Here is a 20,161-nt window from a genome sequence, read left to right on the forward strand (position 1 = left end):
CAATAAGTATGCAATTCTCAGTTAGCTCTGATTTATTGAATTAGCAGTGAAAAAATAAGCAATGGAAGCATAGGAGTATACGACAGAAACTACATATTATTTTTATGTGCTTCATATACTACCTGGGGGCCATAGTCAGTCAACAAGTGAACAAGCATTTATTAAGAGCCTACTATGTACCAGATATTGTGCTAAGCTGAGAATACAAAGAAAAGCAAAAAATAATCCTTGCTTAGAAGAAGCTTACAGACTAATAGACCAGCCATTTAATCTGAGTGATCCCAATTATTCTCTAGGGTTCCAGACGATTTGCCAATTTCTTCAGTGGAAGGAATTTCCCCAGCAGGTGGGTCCTTCACACATTACATGACAAGTCTCCTCCCCTTCCCCAAATTCTAAATTATATTTTTCTGTACAGATATTCTATTTATCTTTGTCCCAACATCCAAGATTACCAGTTCCTTGACAAACGGGACCATGTCTTACTTATCATTGGATCTTCCCTAGAGTCTAGCATAAGGGTTAGTCAATAAACATTTATTAAGTACCTATTATGTGCAAGACACTGTGCTAAGTGGTTGGGATACAAATATTTGAGAAAATAATTCCTGCCCTCAAAGGCTTATAGTCTAATGGAAGAAGAGAAAATATAAAAGGAAGCTAAAAAAAAAGTCACAGTATTGACAGTACATTAATAATATTGCATCATAGCCACATATAATGGCCAGGAAGCTCATTTGCATCTAGAATGCATCTTTCTTTTAATTAGTCAATTAATTAGTTTACAAAATGGGTACCAAGAGCAGATATAATTTCCATGGGCAAAAAAGGACTAAATCCATGAATTATCTCCTGTTAACAGTTAATACAAATGAATATACATGTATGTTCACTTCAGTGATTGGTTGCCGTCTTCATTTTACTAATGACCATTAACAAATATAACCACCTTTCCAGGTCATAGATAAAATTGAACAAATCTTACATTTCATGCCAGGGACCTGAACGCAATCAATAATTTAGTGAGGAAATACTTCTTATCAAAGCATAAAGCAGAACTTAAGTAAACTCACAGGTTAGCGCCTTCTGTGCAAAATTAGCTTTTGCTATTACTAATAGCTGTGCTCATTAGCTTCTCTTGATAACATACATATAAAGAAAGAACGGTAAGAGATGATCTTACCTATGAGCATAAGCATAGCTATTTAAATCTGCATAAAGAAAAATTTCAGAAATTAAAGGCAAAGGGGCAGCTAGGTGGCGCAGGAGATAGAGCACCAGCCCTGAAGTCAGGAGGACCCAAGTTCAAATAAGACCTCAGACACTGAACACTTCCTGGCTCTGTGACCCTGGGCAAGTCATTTCACCCTAATTGCCTCAGGGGGAAAAAAAGAAATTAAAGGCTAAAACAAAAATAGACATCATGATCACCTGAGGTCCAAATCAAACCACAGAGTAAAACATTTGCTGACTATATTGAAAATAAATGAAAAAGTCACCAAATAAAAATGATGGATCTTGTTTAGGATCTTAGAATGCTAAAAGTTCTTGGTCACAAATAAGAGCTGGGTTTATACTTTCTTTTGTTTCTCCTCTCATTTTATTTTTCTTCTGATAACAAAAACAAGGGAGGCGGTATGGGCAAATACAGATGTTGGATTTGCCATCAGGAAACGGGTTCTAATACGTCCTCAGTCACTATCTACTGTATGAATCACTCAACCTTTCTAAATATTAAGCAACTCTGATTCTTGGCTCCCGGGTACAGCAGTATGTGCTCTGTCTGGAAGTTCTCTTTCAGGAGACATTGGTTTAGAGCGGTTGGCCTGGGGGGGACAACGGAGAGAGCTCTGGTCCTGGAGCCGGGAATATCTGAGCTTCAAATCCAGCCTCAGAGGCTGCCTCGCTGTGTGATGCTGGTTTTGTTGTTGTTCAGCTGTGTCTCACTCTTTGTGACCCTTTTTGGGATACTGGAGGAGTTTGCAGGAAACAGAGGCAATCAGGGTTAAGTGACTTGCCCAGGGTCACACAGCTAGTCAGTGTCTGAGGCCAGATCTGGACTCTGTTCTTTCTGATTCCAGGCCCAGCCCTCCATCCACCAGCCACTTGTCTGCCCACAACAATAAGTTGTGTGAACCCGGGCAAGTCATTTAACAGTCTGTCTGCCTCAGTTTCCTTACACTGTAAAAAGGAGGATAATAATAGCACCTACCTGCCAGGGCTGTTGTGAAGACTAGCCCAGTGCCTGGCACAATGAAGACACTCAATAAATTTTTACTCCCTTCTTATCCCTTCCCAATAGGGAAAACAAAAGGCACTAAGTGTGGAAGTGTCATCTATATCTATGAAATGTTTTTAAAGAGATTTCCAGGTCACTTACCCTTTCACGTAGATGTCACTCATTTCTTCTCCTGTGATACTTTTCTCATCCAGGATGACATCTTTAGTGTTCCAGATGATCACACGCAAGACATACCTAAGAGAAAAACATTTTTAAAGGAATTTTCTCATTTGTGTTCAATTAAGACACCCATAGCCTCCAAGTAATCCTAAAACTTACTAGGAATTACTTACTTTTTGGCTTTCCGAGGAGTGACATTGAAAGGAGGGCCTGGCGGCCCCAAACTTTTAGGGAAAACATCCACCCACATCTGAAGTTTCCCCTGTGTCATTCAAAAGGAGAAAAATAATTATTGTTATGAATTTTTTGTTTTATTTTTTAAAAATCAGAGAAGGTCTGATCAGAACAATTTTATTTATCTTTTTATATTACTGTGGACAGATTCCTTTGGCCCTCAGAGTTGTTTTTCTACAAGGGATGTTTTAAAATGGAACAAAAGAGCAACCAAGTGGTCGTATCATTGGCCCGATATTGTCCTGGAACTACCATTCATTTGTGGTTCCAGTTCTAGGACATCAGCGCATCACGTCTGCCTGCCTGCTTCCCACCCAGAATCCTCTCTTCTCAACACGATACAAAGCCAGTGGACACAGAACCCCCCATGACTATGGATGCTGTATGGTGCAGTACTGGCCACCATTCAAGGATGGAGATATTTATTCTCTGTACCTGTGAAATATTTGGCTGGAAGGTGCTGTACAAAGTCCGTGTTTCCACGTGTTCAGGCACTTGTCCCTGAGTCCGAAGGATATATAGAGCAAGACGCTCCTCTGGGGGCCCCAGGTGTTGGTGCACATTTTTGTTGGCCTCTGTAATTGAGACCACCATCAAAATAGGGAGTCAACCAAGTTGTCCCAAAGCAGCTTGAGTTAATTAGTGTTAAATTAAAGATTATGAGGAAGTTGACACTTAAGAATCTTTATCTTAAGAAAAATTCATAAACGTGGTAAAATACCCTGCTGTTTCCTAAGCACAGTGAGGAAGACACCTGTCCACAAATTTGGAATGCTCCCATATGAAACCATCCAAACCATCTTAAAAGGGAGATTGCTAGAGCTTTTCCCAGGGTACCAAAGTCTTGAGAAGGGAGTCACTCTCTCTTCATTATTAGGGAGATCACTACTAGAGTTCTGTTACTGTTGAATCCTTCTCCTGGGACCCTCTTAACCCTGAGCCTCTAAGATGATGAAAAAATATAACAAGGAGAAGATTCCCCTATTAGAATATAATTATCAAACTAGTAAGGAGAGGAACTATAAAGAGGCCAGGACAGAGAACTAAAAAGATCTAAATAAACAAAGAAAATGTCAAAAAGAAAAGAAAAGAAAAAAAAGAAAAATGTGCCATATACTTATAATAATATCACATAATCATAAGTCAGATTTCATTCCGGCCAAAATGGCCACATATTTAGATTCTGATATAATTAACTTATGAAAACATTAACGAATGGCCACTTTGCTAAGCCCTGAGCAACCCACAGCATTAACTTACCAAATTCTTCCAAGCTGTATTCTCTCCCTCCATATCGAAGCCTATGTCCATCTTCAGAAAGAATAGGGGGTGGAAAGCCTTTATACTTGGCTACATTGCTTAACAATTGTGTTGGTCTTAGTTGATCTCGCCAAGTATTGACTCCAGAACTGTTGAATAATACAACCCATCCAAGGATTAACATTTGATTGGTAGATATTTCTTAAACTTACAAATATTTAATTATCTGCAAATGGCAGTAATAAATATTAGCATTTGTATTACTTGCAAAGTACTTGCAAAGCACTTTACAAATGTTATTATGTATTTGCTCCTCACCAATCTCAGGAGATAAGAGCTATCATCATCCCCATTTGTAAGTTAGGAAACCAAAGCTAATAAAAGTTGTGACCTGCCCAGTATCACACAACAAAGTGTCTGAGGCAGAGTTTGAATTCAGAACTTCTTGACTTCAGGTCCATCATGCTATCCAATTCACCACCAAGTTGTCTCAATAGCAGAGCTGAGATAACATTTTTATATATGGAAACTGTGAAAAAGGTAGACTACATAATTAAATAAAGGATCTGTGGTATGGGAAGTCCCCTTAACGTTCCCAAAGACCATACCTTTTTCCTTACTTAACAGATAGAACTTAGCATGGTTGAGTCCTGGAGAGTCTAGTCATTTGCCCTTAGACTGACAGCTAAATGTCCTAGACAGGTTTTGACTCTAAGTTCAAAAGTATATCAACTATATCATGCTGCATCTTAAGAATCTAAAATAGTCATTGCAACTTGAAAGCTATTCTGTAATTCTTCACCCTCCAATGATTTCCAAATATTCATTTGTTCAGATTAAAAGATAAAATTCTCCCCTGGTTATATTAAAAATTTACAACTTTCACGAGCTGGAAGTTTTGAGTTTAGACTTGCGAAGTATTTAATGATTGATATATTTGGAAAGAATTCTGCTAAAATACCCCAGCCATTGTGATATCTCAACTCAATCAGACCATGACTCAGGGAAGGATTGTAGGACTATTGTAAGTCCTTTCCTGATCTAAATGTTTTTTACAAAACCAAAGAATTGTGCTTCATTGTTATGAAACTTACATGCAATACTGCTCTGCTATGCCACAATTGGAGCCAAATCGGGAAAGGAAGCGATTTTCTAGATCAATAATCGTTTCTCCAACTTTTTCGTCACGAGTAAGAGTGTCATAATCATAGACAGAAATTTTCAGGTCTTTTTCTTGAGGTAAGAAACAGTTCAGCTCATACATCCTAAAAGAGCAAATAATGCATGGTCAATATTTGCCTGCCAGGCATTTTGTAGAATGCTTAGTTAATAAACATTTATTAAGCATCTACTATGGGCCAAACTAAATAATAGGGATATAAAAAAAAGGTAAAAAGGCAGTTCCTGCCCTCAAGGAGCTCAGAGTTTGTACTTCTATAGTGACTGACGGAGAATGCTAAAGCTAAAATGTTATTGCATTAATCCACCAATAGTATAAGACAAAGTGAAACAAAGTCAGCAAGAAGCAGGATTTATCACTTCCCAAATTTAAAGAAATCTTACATTACCTTCCAAAAATTGGGTTGAGTGTATTTGGAATGTAATGGTCTCGATCTTCAATGACTTTTTTACCCAGGGATATTTTTATATAAGGATCACACTGTTGGGAAAAAGAGATGTTATTGGATGGTACCATGCTATTTAATATTTTATATTAATTTTGGTGGTATGCTCTGTTATTCTGTTTATCTGCATAATACTAGAAGAGCTGATTTAAAATGAGAAATAATCAACTGGTTGTTTTGTTTATATTCAAAATATTCAAAAAACTATTTGACTAATGTTTTGGCTGAATTATCTTAATGTCTTGATACCATGCTGAAACAGCCCCTGTGGGTCACTTCCTTATGTTTCAAGGAGCTCTGGGTAGTGGAAAAGCTACTAGACTGGTAGTTAAGAGAGCTGAGTTCTAGTTCTTGCTCTGTTTCTAATTAGCCATATAATGTTCAGTAATTTGTCCTATCTCTCTGGGTACCAGTTTCCTCATTTATAAAAGGAAGGGTCGGACTAGATGAAAGCATAATTAGGGTAGGACACAGGAGTCTGGCCTCAGGCATTAAAATCAGGAGGGAGGAGATTGTGCTTCCTCCCCTGGTGATACAGAGCCTGGCATCCCGGTGCTCCAAGCATCCAGCTGTTAGGACAGTGCCTGCGAAAGATTTCCTAGTTATGGCTCTGAGATTAGATGAGCTCTAACTCCTCTGGCTCAGATCTTGTATGACTCTGGAACCAGCCTTGGTATATAAATGATGTTGCTCTAGTACTTTTCCTCTTAGAAATAGGAGACACCATGAAAGGAAAGACAAACTATTTTATTAAACAGTTACTGTAACTTTTCTTTATCCAAAATGACTTCTTCATATTTTCAAAATGAAAGTCTCACCAGGCCGTTGTTATCCTGAGGCTGGAGATCCAGGCCTCGGATGATATAAATCCTCACTATGCATTCCTGGGGGATGCTGTCGGGTAATTCCCGAAACTGCTTGGGAGGAGCAGGCACGGTGGGATCATCAGGCAGTGGATAGATCCTAAAGGAGCCCTGGAAGACACAAACAGAGAAACACAAGATCAGAGCTGGCAATGCAACCAGGACGACATTTGAGTCATGCTGGTTCATCTCCCAAGGAAGTCTTAAGGTCACAGTCATGAGAAAATGTATAGCTATGGCAGGCTTTGTTAGGGATTATCATTTAGGGCATCATCACTAGATGCTGTATGTCAGATGCTTACATTTGGGAGGAAAGGGAGACTGGATCTATCATTTCATTTGGTAGGGAACTCTCAATAAGGGAACTTCCCAGAATCAGATCTGCCTCTGTTCTACAATTTATAGTCTAAGAGAGTTGCTTGGGTATTGAGGGTTGAGTAAGGAGCTCACCCAGGGTCACACAATCAGTATGTATCAGAGACATGACTTTGGCTGCAGAAGCTCCCTTGTATGCATTCAAGTAAGAAGGGTTTATAATTATTACTATTATTATTGAAGCAGCTAGAAAGTGCAGGAAAGCCCTAGAATGACCATGGTCTTATGATTCACAGTTTACTATTGAGAAAGAGCTACCACCCTAAACTTACTTTGGAATCAGGATGAAAAATTAGAATTGTTCTAATTGAAAACATGATGAAAAAGTCAGTAAAAGGCCATTCAGTTCAAGAGGTAAAAGGATTATTCTGCGCAGATATAGAAAGGGAGGATAAACAAAGAGAATGCAAGGGAACATAGTAAGAGTAACTAATATACTATTTTAGATATTTTTAAAAATTGGAATTAATTTTTAAAATTTAAATAATTGTAGACAGATGCTTTTGTTATTTAAAGGACATAAAATAATTTTTTAAATGTCACTTACATTAAAGTTGCTCTTTTCAATATCCTTGGCTCAGAGCCAAAATTTAATTCTGGTTCAAACCCATCTGTCAGCCCAACCGCTTAAATAGCTTACTGCAAAGTCACTGGCAGTGACCCAATGAAACTTGTGAAAAGCCCTTGAAAATTGTAGATTTTATTCAGCTGACATTACATCTAGTTCACACAGGGGTCAGTTACTAAACTGTAAAATGTCCTGACAACTCTACACACAAAGGAGACATTAGTTACAGAAGCACTCAGGTGTCCCAAAGCATGTAAGGTACTTTCTTCTGCATCAAAAAAGGAAAAAAAGAAGCCTTAAAGTTAGCTAACATTGTACCCAAAGAAGATCAGTTTAACCATCTTGCTTACCTTAAACTCTCCCACCACTGAAGGATCATCATTCTCTTCAGACTTCCCTCTGTATAGCTTAAAGGTATCCGAGAAGTCTGTCAGACCCTTAAACTCTGGTACATTCTCTAGTTCACAATTATATACCTGAAAAATAACCAAAAGCCAATTATTTGTTAAAAGAAAACCATAGTGATCCAGTGTGTAGAGACTTTTCTCTCAACAATACTCTGCAAAGTTTTAGAAGAGTGGGGCCCACCATCCTCCAGGACCCCCACTCTCTGGTGCCCACACTAGCATACTCGCTGTCCCTGCTGCCAGTTAAACCCACTGACTTTGATATCCTGGCTCAAACGTCCAACATGGAGCTCATCATCTTCCTATTAAATCTGCCCCAGCTTTCTGACTGCGCTCTCTGCCAAGGTGCCCCCATTCAGCACAGACCCTGGACGCCATTTGGCCTCCGTTGCCTGCATTCCTGGCCAGACGCACGGACATTCTCTTCATTCTGACAGAGCCACCTGCCCATCTCTGTTAGACCAGGTGCGATCCCTCAATCCCCAGGCTGTTGGCAAGCGTCATCCCCACGTTACCTTTAGTCTGGCATATCCCTTCTGAATGTACTCTCCACATTTTTCAGGTTCTCCGATGGAAGCATAAAATTTGCTCCACCAATCAACAACATCTTCCTCCTAAAAATAATCCCCACAAAGTGGAAAAGCTTGAATGGTAATTCAGGTTTCTAATGCATATGCTAAGCTTCTTTTAAAACAAATTCCATGAATAATTGAATAGATTCTGAGATTGTCAGCAGAGACATTCTAGCCACCAAGGCAGATCAAAGCATGTTTATCAATAATATCACACTTTATACAGGCTTCGAAAGTTTCAAAATGCTTTACATACATTGTCTCACTTGATCTATATCACAATCCTGTGAAGTAGGTGGCATTATTATCCCCATTTTATGGATATAAAAAAAACTGAGGCTCAGAGAGGTTGTGATTTACCCAGAATCACACAGCTAGGACTGCCAAAGGCAGAATTTGAACCCCGATCTTCCTAACTCCAAGACCACACCATCTTGTACAAATCATAAATGGGCATTTACAAACTTGGAGTTTCAGTTTAAAAAGATGTCATTTAGGAATGCTTACCTGTGTTGGGGCTGAACCACAAAAGGGACTTCTAATTATTGATACTAGCCAGTGCTCTGTTTGGGGCAAGTTTGGTGCCCCCAATACCCAGTCAACTGTCTTGTAACAGATTGGATCACATTCTACAGATGGCACCATGTTTGTTTGTTTTTCTAATTTTTTATCCTATTTGATATTTCATGGGGTCAAAGACTTAGAAGTAGGACAAACATTAATTCAAACACAGAGTTCAGCTTTGCTTCTACAAAACAGGATGAAAAATGTCACTTTTCGCAGTGGATAGAGAAGGCACCCGGTGGGGAATGTCATGTATCATCAGATGTGGTTGTTTTTTTAAGTTATTTTTCTTTGCTGTCCTGGAAACATATCAAAAATGACTATGTTTAGAGTTCTTAAGTCTTTCAAAGTTGTGGTAGCTTTTTGTTTTGTTTTGTTTTTTTCAACAATAGTCTTATGCATAAATGATTATGATTATGCTACCCATCTCCTTGTGGGGAGGTGATGGACTAAACAAGCAGCATGTTTTGGACAGGGCCAGTGAGGGAATTTGTTTTGTCTGATTGTGCATATTTATTAACAAAGATTTTTGTTTTTCTTTTCCCTACTGGGAGGAAGAGAAAAGAAATGCTCTAAAATTTTTTTTATTTTTATTTTAATTTGAAAAGAGATGACTGCTATTTTTTCAAAGGTATAAAAATAAATGTAAAGAACAACCACAAAAGAAATGACAGTTCCCCAATGGATCAACCCATTGCTCAATTTCCCCTATTGAGGGAAGTACCACATGGGGTGATATTGCTGAGTGCAATCTCTCAGCATCTGTGATTGTTGGGAAATAACAAGAACAGAGTGCCCAGGATAGAGGATTTCACATTTGTGTGTGGTCCATGACCTGCATGACCCAATCCCTGATTTAAAAGTTCTTCCATCACATCCCAACTACAATCAGACACTAGATGCTAAAAAAATATGGCAGAGGTAGGTAAGAATTACCTTTTCAGTTAGCTGATCACAGATACATGTGCAATAGCAGGAGAGTGATCCACACAAATGACATGAAGATGAAGATATGAAGAACATTGGATTAAAAAAAAAAAGGAAACATTTACTTATCATTCAGGTTTAACATTTCCAGCATATCTGAGGGGATTCTTTTGAATCATTTTACCTTAAATGATTTCAGAATGTAGCACCTTATTTTCTGCCACACTAGAAATTAGACCAGAATTATTCCCCTATTGAAATGAAAAGTTTATAGGAATATGTGTCAAGTTTTAATGAAATTATGCAGTGTTAAAGCACCTGCCCAAACAATGCGCCTATAATGAAAGAAAAAGGCCTCCTTTTCCTTTGACCCTATCCCGAACCCTTTGAGTCTGATTACTAAAGGGTTTTGCTAAAAGATTCTATTCTTTGCTCTTTCAAAAACTCTCCTGTATCTTTGCTGATCCAAGCGTGATTGCCTTGTCTTCCTTGTCTGCTTTTTTTGGGTCTGTTTTCTGTTTGCTTTTGCCTCTCTCCTTATTCTCATGCTATCTCACAGGGGTATTTTTGTGATCTTGAATAGAGGTTCATGTTTCCAAGAACTTGCTAACCTAGCAGGTTTCTCCCCCCCACCCAAATTTGGTCACATTCCTCCACTTTCACTACTCTCTAATAATGTAATCTTTTTCATTGAGCGCATGTGGGAGACAAGAATCAGGATAACTGGGATCCTGGAGTCTGGTTCTGCCCTTTGTAAATAGTACAACAATGGCACTAAATCTTTTGAGGGACAACTTAGAGCAAAAGCACTCTCCTTCCTGCATCTCTGGCAATTGCAACTTCAGGCTAACTTCTGATGCTAGAGGAAAAAAAGCTTCCAAGCTCCACAAGCCATTGATCAAGTCATCAAGGTAGAATACATTTTTTTTTGTTATGGACATAATTTTTAGGCTTTCCTGGGTTCAGCTTTCAAGTTTTATTTTGCTTACCACTATAGCAAAATTAAGAAAGAAAGAAGGAAGGAATATTGATAGAGAAATGATAAAAAATATATATATATTTAGGACATTTATAGAAGTCATATTTACAATGAAATCATGACGGATTTTGGAAAGATTTTTTTCTGAACTTTCATTCTGAACAGGTTTACTAAATGCAGTTAAATATATCATTGGTTTATTAATGCTGTACACAATTATTTTTCCACAGTACAAATCCATTATTTAATGAAAATATATAAAAAAACCACTATCCCAAATTATTCTTGTTGCTTTTGAGTTCTAGTGTCCACTATTTGCTTAAGTCACATGTGAGCAATATATACAACAGCAAATGCTTAGTTTGATCATAGCCAATCATGTTTCTGTGGAAAGAATAATAGTGTTGCAAGAAATAGGAACTTCCCTTATTCATAGATCACCAACCAATTTTAGTTTAAAAGCAACTTTTATACAAAATCTCCCTGTAGGAAACCCCTTCCCCCCCCAAGGAAAATTAGAACTTTAGCCCAAGACCACACCTGTCCCAGTCAGCTTCATGCATTTTCTTAGCATACATACATGGACTGTTCTTGTAGAAGCCATTTTGCTGATTGCTGTGGACATGCTGCTTAAACACTAGAAATGGGAAGGTAATAATTGAATCTTCCACATTGGAGTCTTATTGGATCATTGGACTGGCGCTTTGGAAGTCCATTTCTCTGAAAGACCCAAAACCTCCTTCCACCCCATCCTCATCCCATTAAAAAAAAATGTCTATTCAAAGTCTACCAATCTGATGAACTTCAAAAAATCCTATGGGCTGAAGGAGGAGTGAAGCTTCTTCTACTTACCCAGAGCACAAAGACAGGCTGTGGACCCCTTGGATCAATGAAGTTTGCCTCAATCTAATTCACTCAATATGTCCATACTTACTTCATCTGAATTGAACATGTGATTATATTCATGGCCAATAGGCCATGAGCCAATCAATCTAACTGATGCTTCTGAGCTTCACTCAATTAATTTGACTATGATCAAAGACCAAGGAAACATTTATAGCCACCATTTTGCAAAGGTGAGAGCTAGAAGAGACCCTACAAGTCATCTTTTTATCTAGCTTAACTGGTTAACTAGTTTCATTCCTTCTATTTTACAGGTGAGCAAACTAAGACCTAGAGAGGTTAAATGATTTGTCTAAAATTACATAGCAAATTAGTGGTAAAGTTGGGATTTAGAATCTTTTGCCCAAATCAGGGTAATAATTATTATTTTTAGACTATTATTTTTTTTAAGGTGGCTTCTCCCAATTGTTATTTTTTGCTCTATTAAAACTACCACTTCCTCACTGCACCTCAGGCAGGTGTTAGAAAAGCAGTCTGGTTAAACTAATTCACACTAAGGTGTGAATAACTGATGGCTTCCCCAACACTAACCCTCCCAAATTTATAACACTATATAATTCTGTTCATTCTCCAGGATTAGTCACATAGTGGATGTTCAACAAATGTTTGTCAGGACACTGATACATATTCAATTTATATAGCTTGTTGGGAACAACACTAGCCTGGTCAACCTATTTACACTCCAAAAAAAAAAAAAAAAAATTAGAGGAAACATTGATTGGGATGTGCCTTATACTTCCTTTGAGCCCCCTCTAGCTCTGGCATGAGAGTATTTGATAACTATGAAGTAGTCAAAACTGAGGTAAATCACACACAGCTCTAAAAATAACCTTTTGCACTGCTGGGATAAAATCCTAGGATAAAAGGCCCTATACTAAGAATAATAAGACTGTATGACTGTTCCCCCACAACTCCCACTTTCCAGGCATAATTTAGGGATAGTGTATATTCTGAGAGTCCGGCTATTGTCCTAAAAGGTGATTGACCTGCCCTTTTCTTTGGTGGCTATGTAGAACATTTAATTGGGGATAAAATAAGTGTAGTAAAAGATCAAGCCTATTCTGGTAAGGCTACTAAAATACTTTAGATAGGAAAATGTGTGTGTGTGTGTGTGTGTGTGTGTGTACTCTTTATGCATTTTTAGAATGTTCTAATATGTTCTCAAATGTACATTTTTAATACTTTTTGAAATGTGAACTTTTTTGTACTGATCCATATATTAAGATACAATATGCTATTTGTATTCATTATAGATGAAATCTTTCCTCTTCAGAACATTTCTACATAGCAAAGACAATTTTTTTGGCCTCGTATTTTCCAGGAGAAACATAATATGAGTTTTTCCTTTTTCTTTTTAATCTTTTAGAATTAGTAGAAATGATTTTGGGAAGGCCAAGAGAATAACAAACTATAGCCTTGTTTTAACATTTTTTCCCACATTGTTTCACTGTAAAATCCTGATGAATTTTATAGTCCCAAATAACTTTATTGTTGTTATTATTATTCAGTCCTTTCAGCTGTGTTCAACTCTTCATGACCCCATTTGGGGTCAGGGAGTTTTTTTGGCAAAGATACTGGAGTAGTTGGCCATTTATTTTTCCAGATTATTTTACAGATGAGGAAACTGAGGAAAACAGGGTTAAGTGACTTGCCAGAGTCAGCCAACTAGTGAGCATCTGAAGCTGGATTTGAACTCAAAGAGATGAGTCTTCCTGACTTCAGGCCTGGCACTATACACTGAGCCACTTGGCTGCCCCTCACCAAATATAGTAAGTTTTAATTCTCAATATGGTAATTTTAAAAAAACGCAACAGGGCAGTGACGTGGCATGGGACAATTAGATAGATAGAATACAAGGAATTAAGAGGACCTGAATTCAAATCTGACTCAGATATTTGAAACTTACTAGCAATGTAACCCTGGGAAACTCAATTAACTCTGATTGACTTGTTCCTCTCCCCAAAGGCAACATGTCTGTTTCACAGATACAAAACAATTTTGCATTAAGCACAATTATCAGTATAGTTTTTTCTTGTTCCATTTTTTTTTTTTAATGTAACAAATTATCTTATAGACTAGGGATTGGCAAACTACAGTCTTAGGGTCAAATTCTTTCCTCCGGTTTTGTATGGACATTAAGCTAAGGATGGATTTTACATTTTAAAATGCAATAAAACTATGTTTAAAAATGTAAAACCAATTCTTAGCTTGCCTCAGTAGAATTTACCAACCCCTGTAATAATTTCTGAAAGGAATAAAAAAATTTTTCTCATTTGGCTCTCTGCTTGATTCATGAATCCCTTCTCTAACATTCAAAATCAATTTAACAAATGTCTCCAAGAAGAGGTCATCCAAAAGCTCAAAAAAAAAGACTTTTTGAGGCTGACTATAAGATTGTTATCCAGTGCTCATAATACATCTGGTTGGAAATTTTTTGCTCTTTTGTGTTCACTATAACTTTTAATTTTTATTTCTTTGCTCTTTTTGCTTTTTAAATTTTTTGCTCTTATATTCATTAAAACTTTTTTTATATGATGTCCAAAAACTGCTTCCATTTTTCACAAATGTGATCAAGTGGCTTTTCCCACAGTCAGGCAAAACCAAAGAACAGGATGACTAATGTAGATGCTTACCTTAGCTGAGAGCAAAGGGTTTGTGTCTTCTACTTCAATAATCACATCCCGTTGAGGCGGGGCAGACAAAATGGAAGCTAAAAAGCAATGCACAATGTAGAGATGGGGTCAATAGCCGTCTGCAGACCAAGAAGTATGGTGGACAGAGAGGGAGAGGAAAGGGAAGGATGGCTGGGAAGTCACCGTCCTGTGGAGACTGGAAGGATGGGGTGCTCTCAAGAGAAAAGGGAATCTGGCAGCAAGGACAGGATGTCTGCAGTACTGTAATAAATATGTGTTTAGGCATGAGCTTTTTAACACCAGGCTACTGTCAAATTTGAACAAGTACATTCAGATCTCCATTTCCCCAACTCACTGGGATCCCCAGAGGCTTATCTCCTATTCATTTGCTTCTTCACTTTTGCACACTACTCTCTCAGACCTTTTTGGTCATAAGAAGGGCCATAAGATGTATTAATTATAGCCATGGCATAATGGCATTAGAAACAAGTCAAAAATAGTTTTAGCTCTTAATGACAAAAATTCATAAAATATTTCCCAGAGAGAAAGGATGCTTTATTATGAAAATTTTGCTTGGGAAATAAATTAATTGTGGTGCCATCTTCTTGATTTGTTTCTATAAATAGGAGATGCTTCATTACATCATCATAATCATAAGCTCCTTGAGGCCAGGAATATTTTTGTTTTTGTCTTTGTAGTCTTAGCAGCTGGCACATAGTAAGCTCTTAATAAATGCTTGTCATGGAATTATTAGGAATAACTGATATTTATAGAGCTATTATAGTCCATACCTTATTTGAACCTTACAATCATTTAAGATAAATACTGAAGGGTTTACTATTCCTACATGACAATCGAGTAAACTGAGACTTAATTTTTAGACTACTGCTTTAGAGTTTGTAAAATACTTTATAATGTCTCATTTTATCTTCACAACAACCCTGGGAGATAGCTATTATTATTTCATGATTGAAGAAACTGAGGCAGTCAGAAGGTAAGTGACTTGCCCAGTGTCACACTTGCTGGTGAGTGTCAGAAGATGGATTTGAACTCGGATATTCCTGATTCTAGGCCCAGTGCTCTGTGCACTGTGGCCCCATCTAGCTTCTTAAATATTCAAAGGTGCTTGCCCACAGTACCACAGTTAATAAGTGTCAAAGAAAGTCTCTGAACCAAGATCTTTCCTAATTCCAAGTATAATCTTCTTTCTACTATATCTTACTCCCTGCTACAGAACAAGGAGCCTCAAGGTACAGAAATCAGGTTTCTCCAAGGCACAAAACCCTATGTGTTGTCCCTTCAATGGTGTCACAATCCTATTGCTGTAAATATTCTCTCCATCAGTTTGCAATTCCCCTTTCTTTAGAAAAGAGCGGAAGCAATTAGAGACTGAGTTGCCTAGAAGAAGACCCCTGACCTCCTGCTACTGACAAGCTGTGTGATTATGTACAGATCAATTAGCTTCTACATGCTTCCCCATCCATGAGAGGGGAGAGCAAGGATTTTTCCTTCCCCAAAAGGAAGTCAGGAGTTTTGGTCAACAAAGAGGGGAAAGCATGTGAAACCTCTGAGGTTCCTGGAAGAGAGCCTTGGCGTGAACCCCAACTTCTGTTGGCATTTACCTTTTAGTTGGGGTGCAACATCTTCCTTAAATGCATAAGGGTCACAACGAAACTGTTCCAGAAGGTCGATGGTACACTGGCCCACGATGGGCTTCCGCCCAAATTGTCGATGGTCTATCACTTTAATGACCAGCGGCGGAGTGTACAATTCTTCTTTGGGCAAGAGCTGTGAAATCAACAGTTTTATTACTTTGCTTTAATTTGATCTAACCGGAGGGATAATTAACATTTTCCATGCCTTGGGACAACTTCACCAAAAACCTCAAAGCAACATTCATGAATTCAGTTGAAGAAGCCACAGAAACAATGGAACATAAGCCCCATTGGTGAAAGTCTTGAGACACAGCAAGAACTATCTATCTGCTGAAGTGGAAAGGGTTGGATTGGGAGGAAAGTGCTCCCTGCTAGCTTCCTATTTGACTAACTGCTAACTTCAGTAGTTTCTATGGTGCTGAAAGTACGCAAGGGCTATTATTGCCCTCTAATTTGCACCTTGGAACGTAACCCCACATACCCCATACTAGTTATCACTTTGACTTCGATTTTGGTTTCTCCCCTATAAGATATGTAGGTAGCTAAAGAAAGTCCATTACTTCAGACAGGAACATTTACATGCCCTATTGAGAAATTACTTTCAAAGGGGATAAGAGTACATAGATACCATAATAATCACATTCATAACTGTACTTAAAGAGGAATTTCAGGCTGAGACTAGGACTACAACTGATTATTGAGACCTAAACAGTCATCAAGGACGCACACTTGATCTAATCTATATCCTTTTTTAAGATCTTGATGTAATTCCCATGGGAAAAGTAGGGCAGCTGCCCTAGGGCATCCTAGAAGCAGAGTACCAGGACCTAGTTGGAAGGAAGGACTTATCAAAGCTTTATCATTCTTTCAAGGTCCAATTACTATTAGCATTAATTCACTCAACACTTCCTATAACCTGCTCTTCAACTGGAGAGAATATCTTTTAGATAAAGAGGATATTAATTTTTCCAGTGGCAATGACTAAAAGGATTCTATTTTAATCTGTTCTTATTGTAGATAAAAGCAATGTGAATTGGAATAAAAACAAAAACAAGCATCTGTTTAGTTTATGTCTTGGCTTTGCCACTTACTAACTACGTTATGGACAAATTCCTTAATATCTCTTAACTTTGGTTTCTCATCCATAACATGAAAATCATAATTTCTGTCCTGCCTATCTACTAGGCTTATTGTGAATCTCCAGTGAAATGATGGATATAATGCTTTGAAAATTGAGAAGAGCAACATGAGTATAATAACAGGTATTTCTACTCAACAATGAGCTCCATGAGGACAGCCTAATGATCCATACATCTCTCCCCCGCCTTATACTTTGTATATAGTAGGTATTTAAATATTTCCTGAATTAAATATATATTGTGTATCACACATATATTTTTAAAAATACTATATGACATTCAATATGCAAAATGTGTGTTTGCTATTATATTATTGTTATTTTTATTATACCTAAGAAATTTCCCGCCGTCAACCTAAGATTAAAAAGACATTGCTCAACAGTAAGATTCCTAGATTTTCTATTTGCTATTTAATGCCAGAGGTGTCTGTGTGTGTTTGTGTGTGTGTGTCTATGTACACATGTGTGCGTGGATGGGTGTATATTCACATAATTAAATCCACATATTTACATATGTAATATACATTATATTTAATATATGTGAGGCAGCCAGACATTAGTAGACAGAGTTCTGGGCTTAGAGTCAAAAAGATTTGGGATTAAATCCAGTCTTTGACAACTTCTGTCTATGTTATGCTGGGCAAGTCATTTATCATTTATATGACTCAGGTAACTTCCTGGGTCTTATCTAAGCTACAGATAGGTTGTGATCTGTGCTGGTGGAGGGAGTTCCTGTGTAATATGAGTCCTGAAGTACATCAGGCTTCCCAAAGCCGATAAAACCATAGATCTTTCCTCATTTATTTCAAACTAGGTTTGTGATTTCGTCAGTATGGGGGTTCTTAGGGAAAAACTCCCTCTTTCAATACAGACTGGGCAACTTTCCCCTCAACTTGTAGACTTAGAGCACTTCCCAGATAACAAGAGGTTCTAAACTTGCTTGGGATCATACATTGGATATATGTATTTCTAAGCTTCTCTGCCCTACTACCTCACATCTTTTCCATATTCAGCATATATATGCTTCCATATTGAATATAATTTTACTATTAACACTTTAAACATCTCATTTCAAGGAGCTGAGGGAGGGTTGATACAGCACCACTTTCATGAAGAGAACAGAACTTGGAAAGTTCGGCGTCTTCTTAAGGTTTCTGATCACTGCTGATTCTACCCTTTCCCCTCCACACTCCACAATAAGACTTGGCGAAGTCACAGATGCCATCTGGTAATTTTTCATGTTTCTTAAGCCCCAAGCTAGAATCTACAATAAAGAAAAAAAAAAGGAAAATTGTTAAGGGAATGAAGGAAAGTCAGCATACCAAGTGTGATATTCAAAAGGAAAAAGTATTCCAAGAATGGCTTATTTATAAATGGGGAATTCTTTAGGCCTTATTCCTGCTTAGATATTTTTAGAATGCCTATGAAAATATTTGAAGAAATAATAGCACAGAGGATATGTACAAGGAAAGAGCCCACCCCCAAATCCGGTGTTTGTTGTTTAAAGAAGGACATTTCTCTTGAACTTCAGGCAGCCTCAGGCATAGGGGTCTAGTTCAGGCTTTGACACCAACCAGCTGTATGTCACTTCCCTTCTCTGGATTTCAATTTCCTCTTGAGGCAATCAATTGGGCTAATTTTTCTAAGGGCTTCCTAATTCTAAATTCTTTGATCCCTTGAGTTAAAATGAGTTGGTCTTTGAGAAGAGTTCTGGAATGGTAGAGTCAGAGTTACTTGGATCAGGGCAGGGGCTAATTAGCCCCTGGGAAGTATGTCAGAAGGAAACATCCAAGGATTACGTGAGGTAAGGCAAACATGCCAGGACATGACGGCTTCCATGGCCTACAATGTAGCATTGCCATTGTGATACTCCTACAAATTTTCTTCCCAGTCCTTCTATTTTTCCTCTCTCTGCCTCCATCACCCAGATGTGCTGATATGAGCATTTCTCCCCTTTTCCTATTTCCCCACCATCATTTTGGACTGTTCAGCACAATCTGTGTCTGAGAAAATTTCTGGGCAGACCTAGCTACTCAGTCCCCTAGTAGATCCCACTCCCAGATCACATACAATAACCAGACAACTGCTCATTCCCTAACCATATTGCATTCTGTACAAGGCTGGTGGGTAATGGAACACTCTTTTCTCCAGTGTATTGATGAATACTTAATTTATGTTGATAAGAGTCCCCTTACCTCTTCTTTCCCCATCTCTCTCCTGTACAAATTGCAACTTCTCAATGCCTTCTCATTTTGTATGTATTTTGTCAATGTTTTTCCGTAAGTCAGAAATCCATACATTTAGTCCTGAAACCTTAGGGGTCATTTAATTCAACCCTTTCACTTTACAGAAGAAGAAGCCAGAGCCAGAGAAAAGTCAACCAACTTGCTCAACATCACCCAGTTGGGCAGAGCTGGACTTCCAACTAAGGTTTCTCAATTCTCAGCTCGTTACACTTTCCATGGCTTCTCTGCACAGAAGCTGCCCACTGTGCTGAAGGCTCCCTCTAGACCTTCTGTTAGTACTTACTCTTGACATGGACTGACCCAGCTCTTTTTCAGACATGTGAAATTTAGAATTTAAGGTTTGGGGGACACAGACAGACCTGTTAGACTTCCTCTAACATTTATTTGCTATGTGACCCTGCTCAAGTCATTTAATATTCTCAGTATTCTAGACAACTTTCTAAAAGAGCAGGTGTCAACCTGCATAAGTGTAAGAAATTTCCTTACAGGTTGTTCCTTGTACCAAAGAAATAGCAGATCTAGTCCCTCTCCCTGCTTCTCAGGAGAACCGTCATCTCCCATCCTAAGTAAACATATTCTTTTGATCAACCCAACTCAGTGAGAAGAGAGAAGTACCTCAATAGCAGTGAGTTGAACCACAGGCCTAATTCCTTGAGGAACCATGTAGAGGTTTGGGGCTCTCTGGGATGGGAGAATTGGAAGGTTGGAGCCATCCTGATAAAGTAAACATGGTAACAATAATTATATTCCTTCAATTCAAATAAAGGATTTCAGGGGACATGAGAGGAGTGAACAGGAAACTGATAAATTA

General features: G+C 38.1%; 1 protein-coding gene across 2 annotated transcripts in view; it reads right to left on the reverse strand.

The window, feature by feature from the left end:
- The window catches only part of MYOF (myoferlin), a 155,842-nt gene that overhangs the window by 7,656 nt on the left and 128,025 nt on the right, over nt 1–20,161 (reverse strand). For both annotated transcript variants that reach the window (XM_031956078.1, XM_031956077.1), the window contains 14 exons: nt 19,966–20,064; nt 18,207–18,368; nt 15,934–16,099; nt 14,312–14,388; nt 9,806–9,817; nt 8,249–8,347; nt 7,677–7,802; nt 6,339–6,494; nt 5,464–5,555; nt 4,990–5,160; nt 3,896–4,044; nt 3,071–3,210; nt 2,575–2,663; nt 2,381–2,476 (listed from right to left, as the gene is read on the reverse strand). In XM_031956078.1, coding sequence (XP_031811938.1) covers nt 2,381–2,476; nt 2,575–2,663; nt 3,071–3,210; nt 3,896–4,044; nt 4,990–5,160; nt 5,464–5,555; nt 6,339–6,494; nt 7,677–7,802; nt 8,249–8,347; nt 9,806–9,817; nt 14,312–14,388; nt 15,934–16,099; nt 18,207–18,368; nt 19,966–20,064 — 1,634 coding nt within the window. The remainder of the gene's footprint in view (nt 1–2,380; nt 2,477–2,574; nt 2,664–3,070; nt 3,211–3,895; nt 4,045–4,989; nt 5,161–5,463; nt 5,556–6,338; nt 6,495–7,676; nt 7,803–8,248; nt 8,348–9,805; nt 9,818–14,311; nt 14,389–15,933; nt 16,100–18,206; nt 18,369–19,965; nt 20,065–20,161) is intronic.

The sequence above is a fragment of the Sarcophilus harrisii genome, chromosome 2, assembly GCF_902635505.1.
Source record: "Sarcophilus harrisii chromosome 2, mSarHar1.11, whole genome shotgun sequence".
Classification (NCBI taxonomy): domain Eukaryota; kingdom Metazoa; phylum Chordata; class Mammalia; order Dasyuromorphia; family Dasyuridae; genus Sarcophilus; species Sarcophilus harrisii.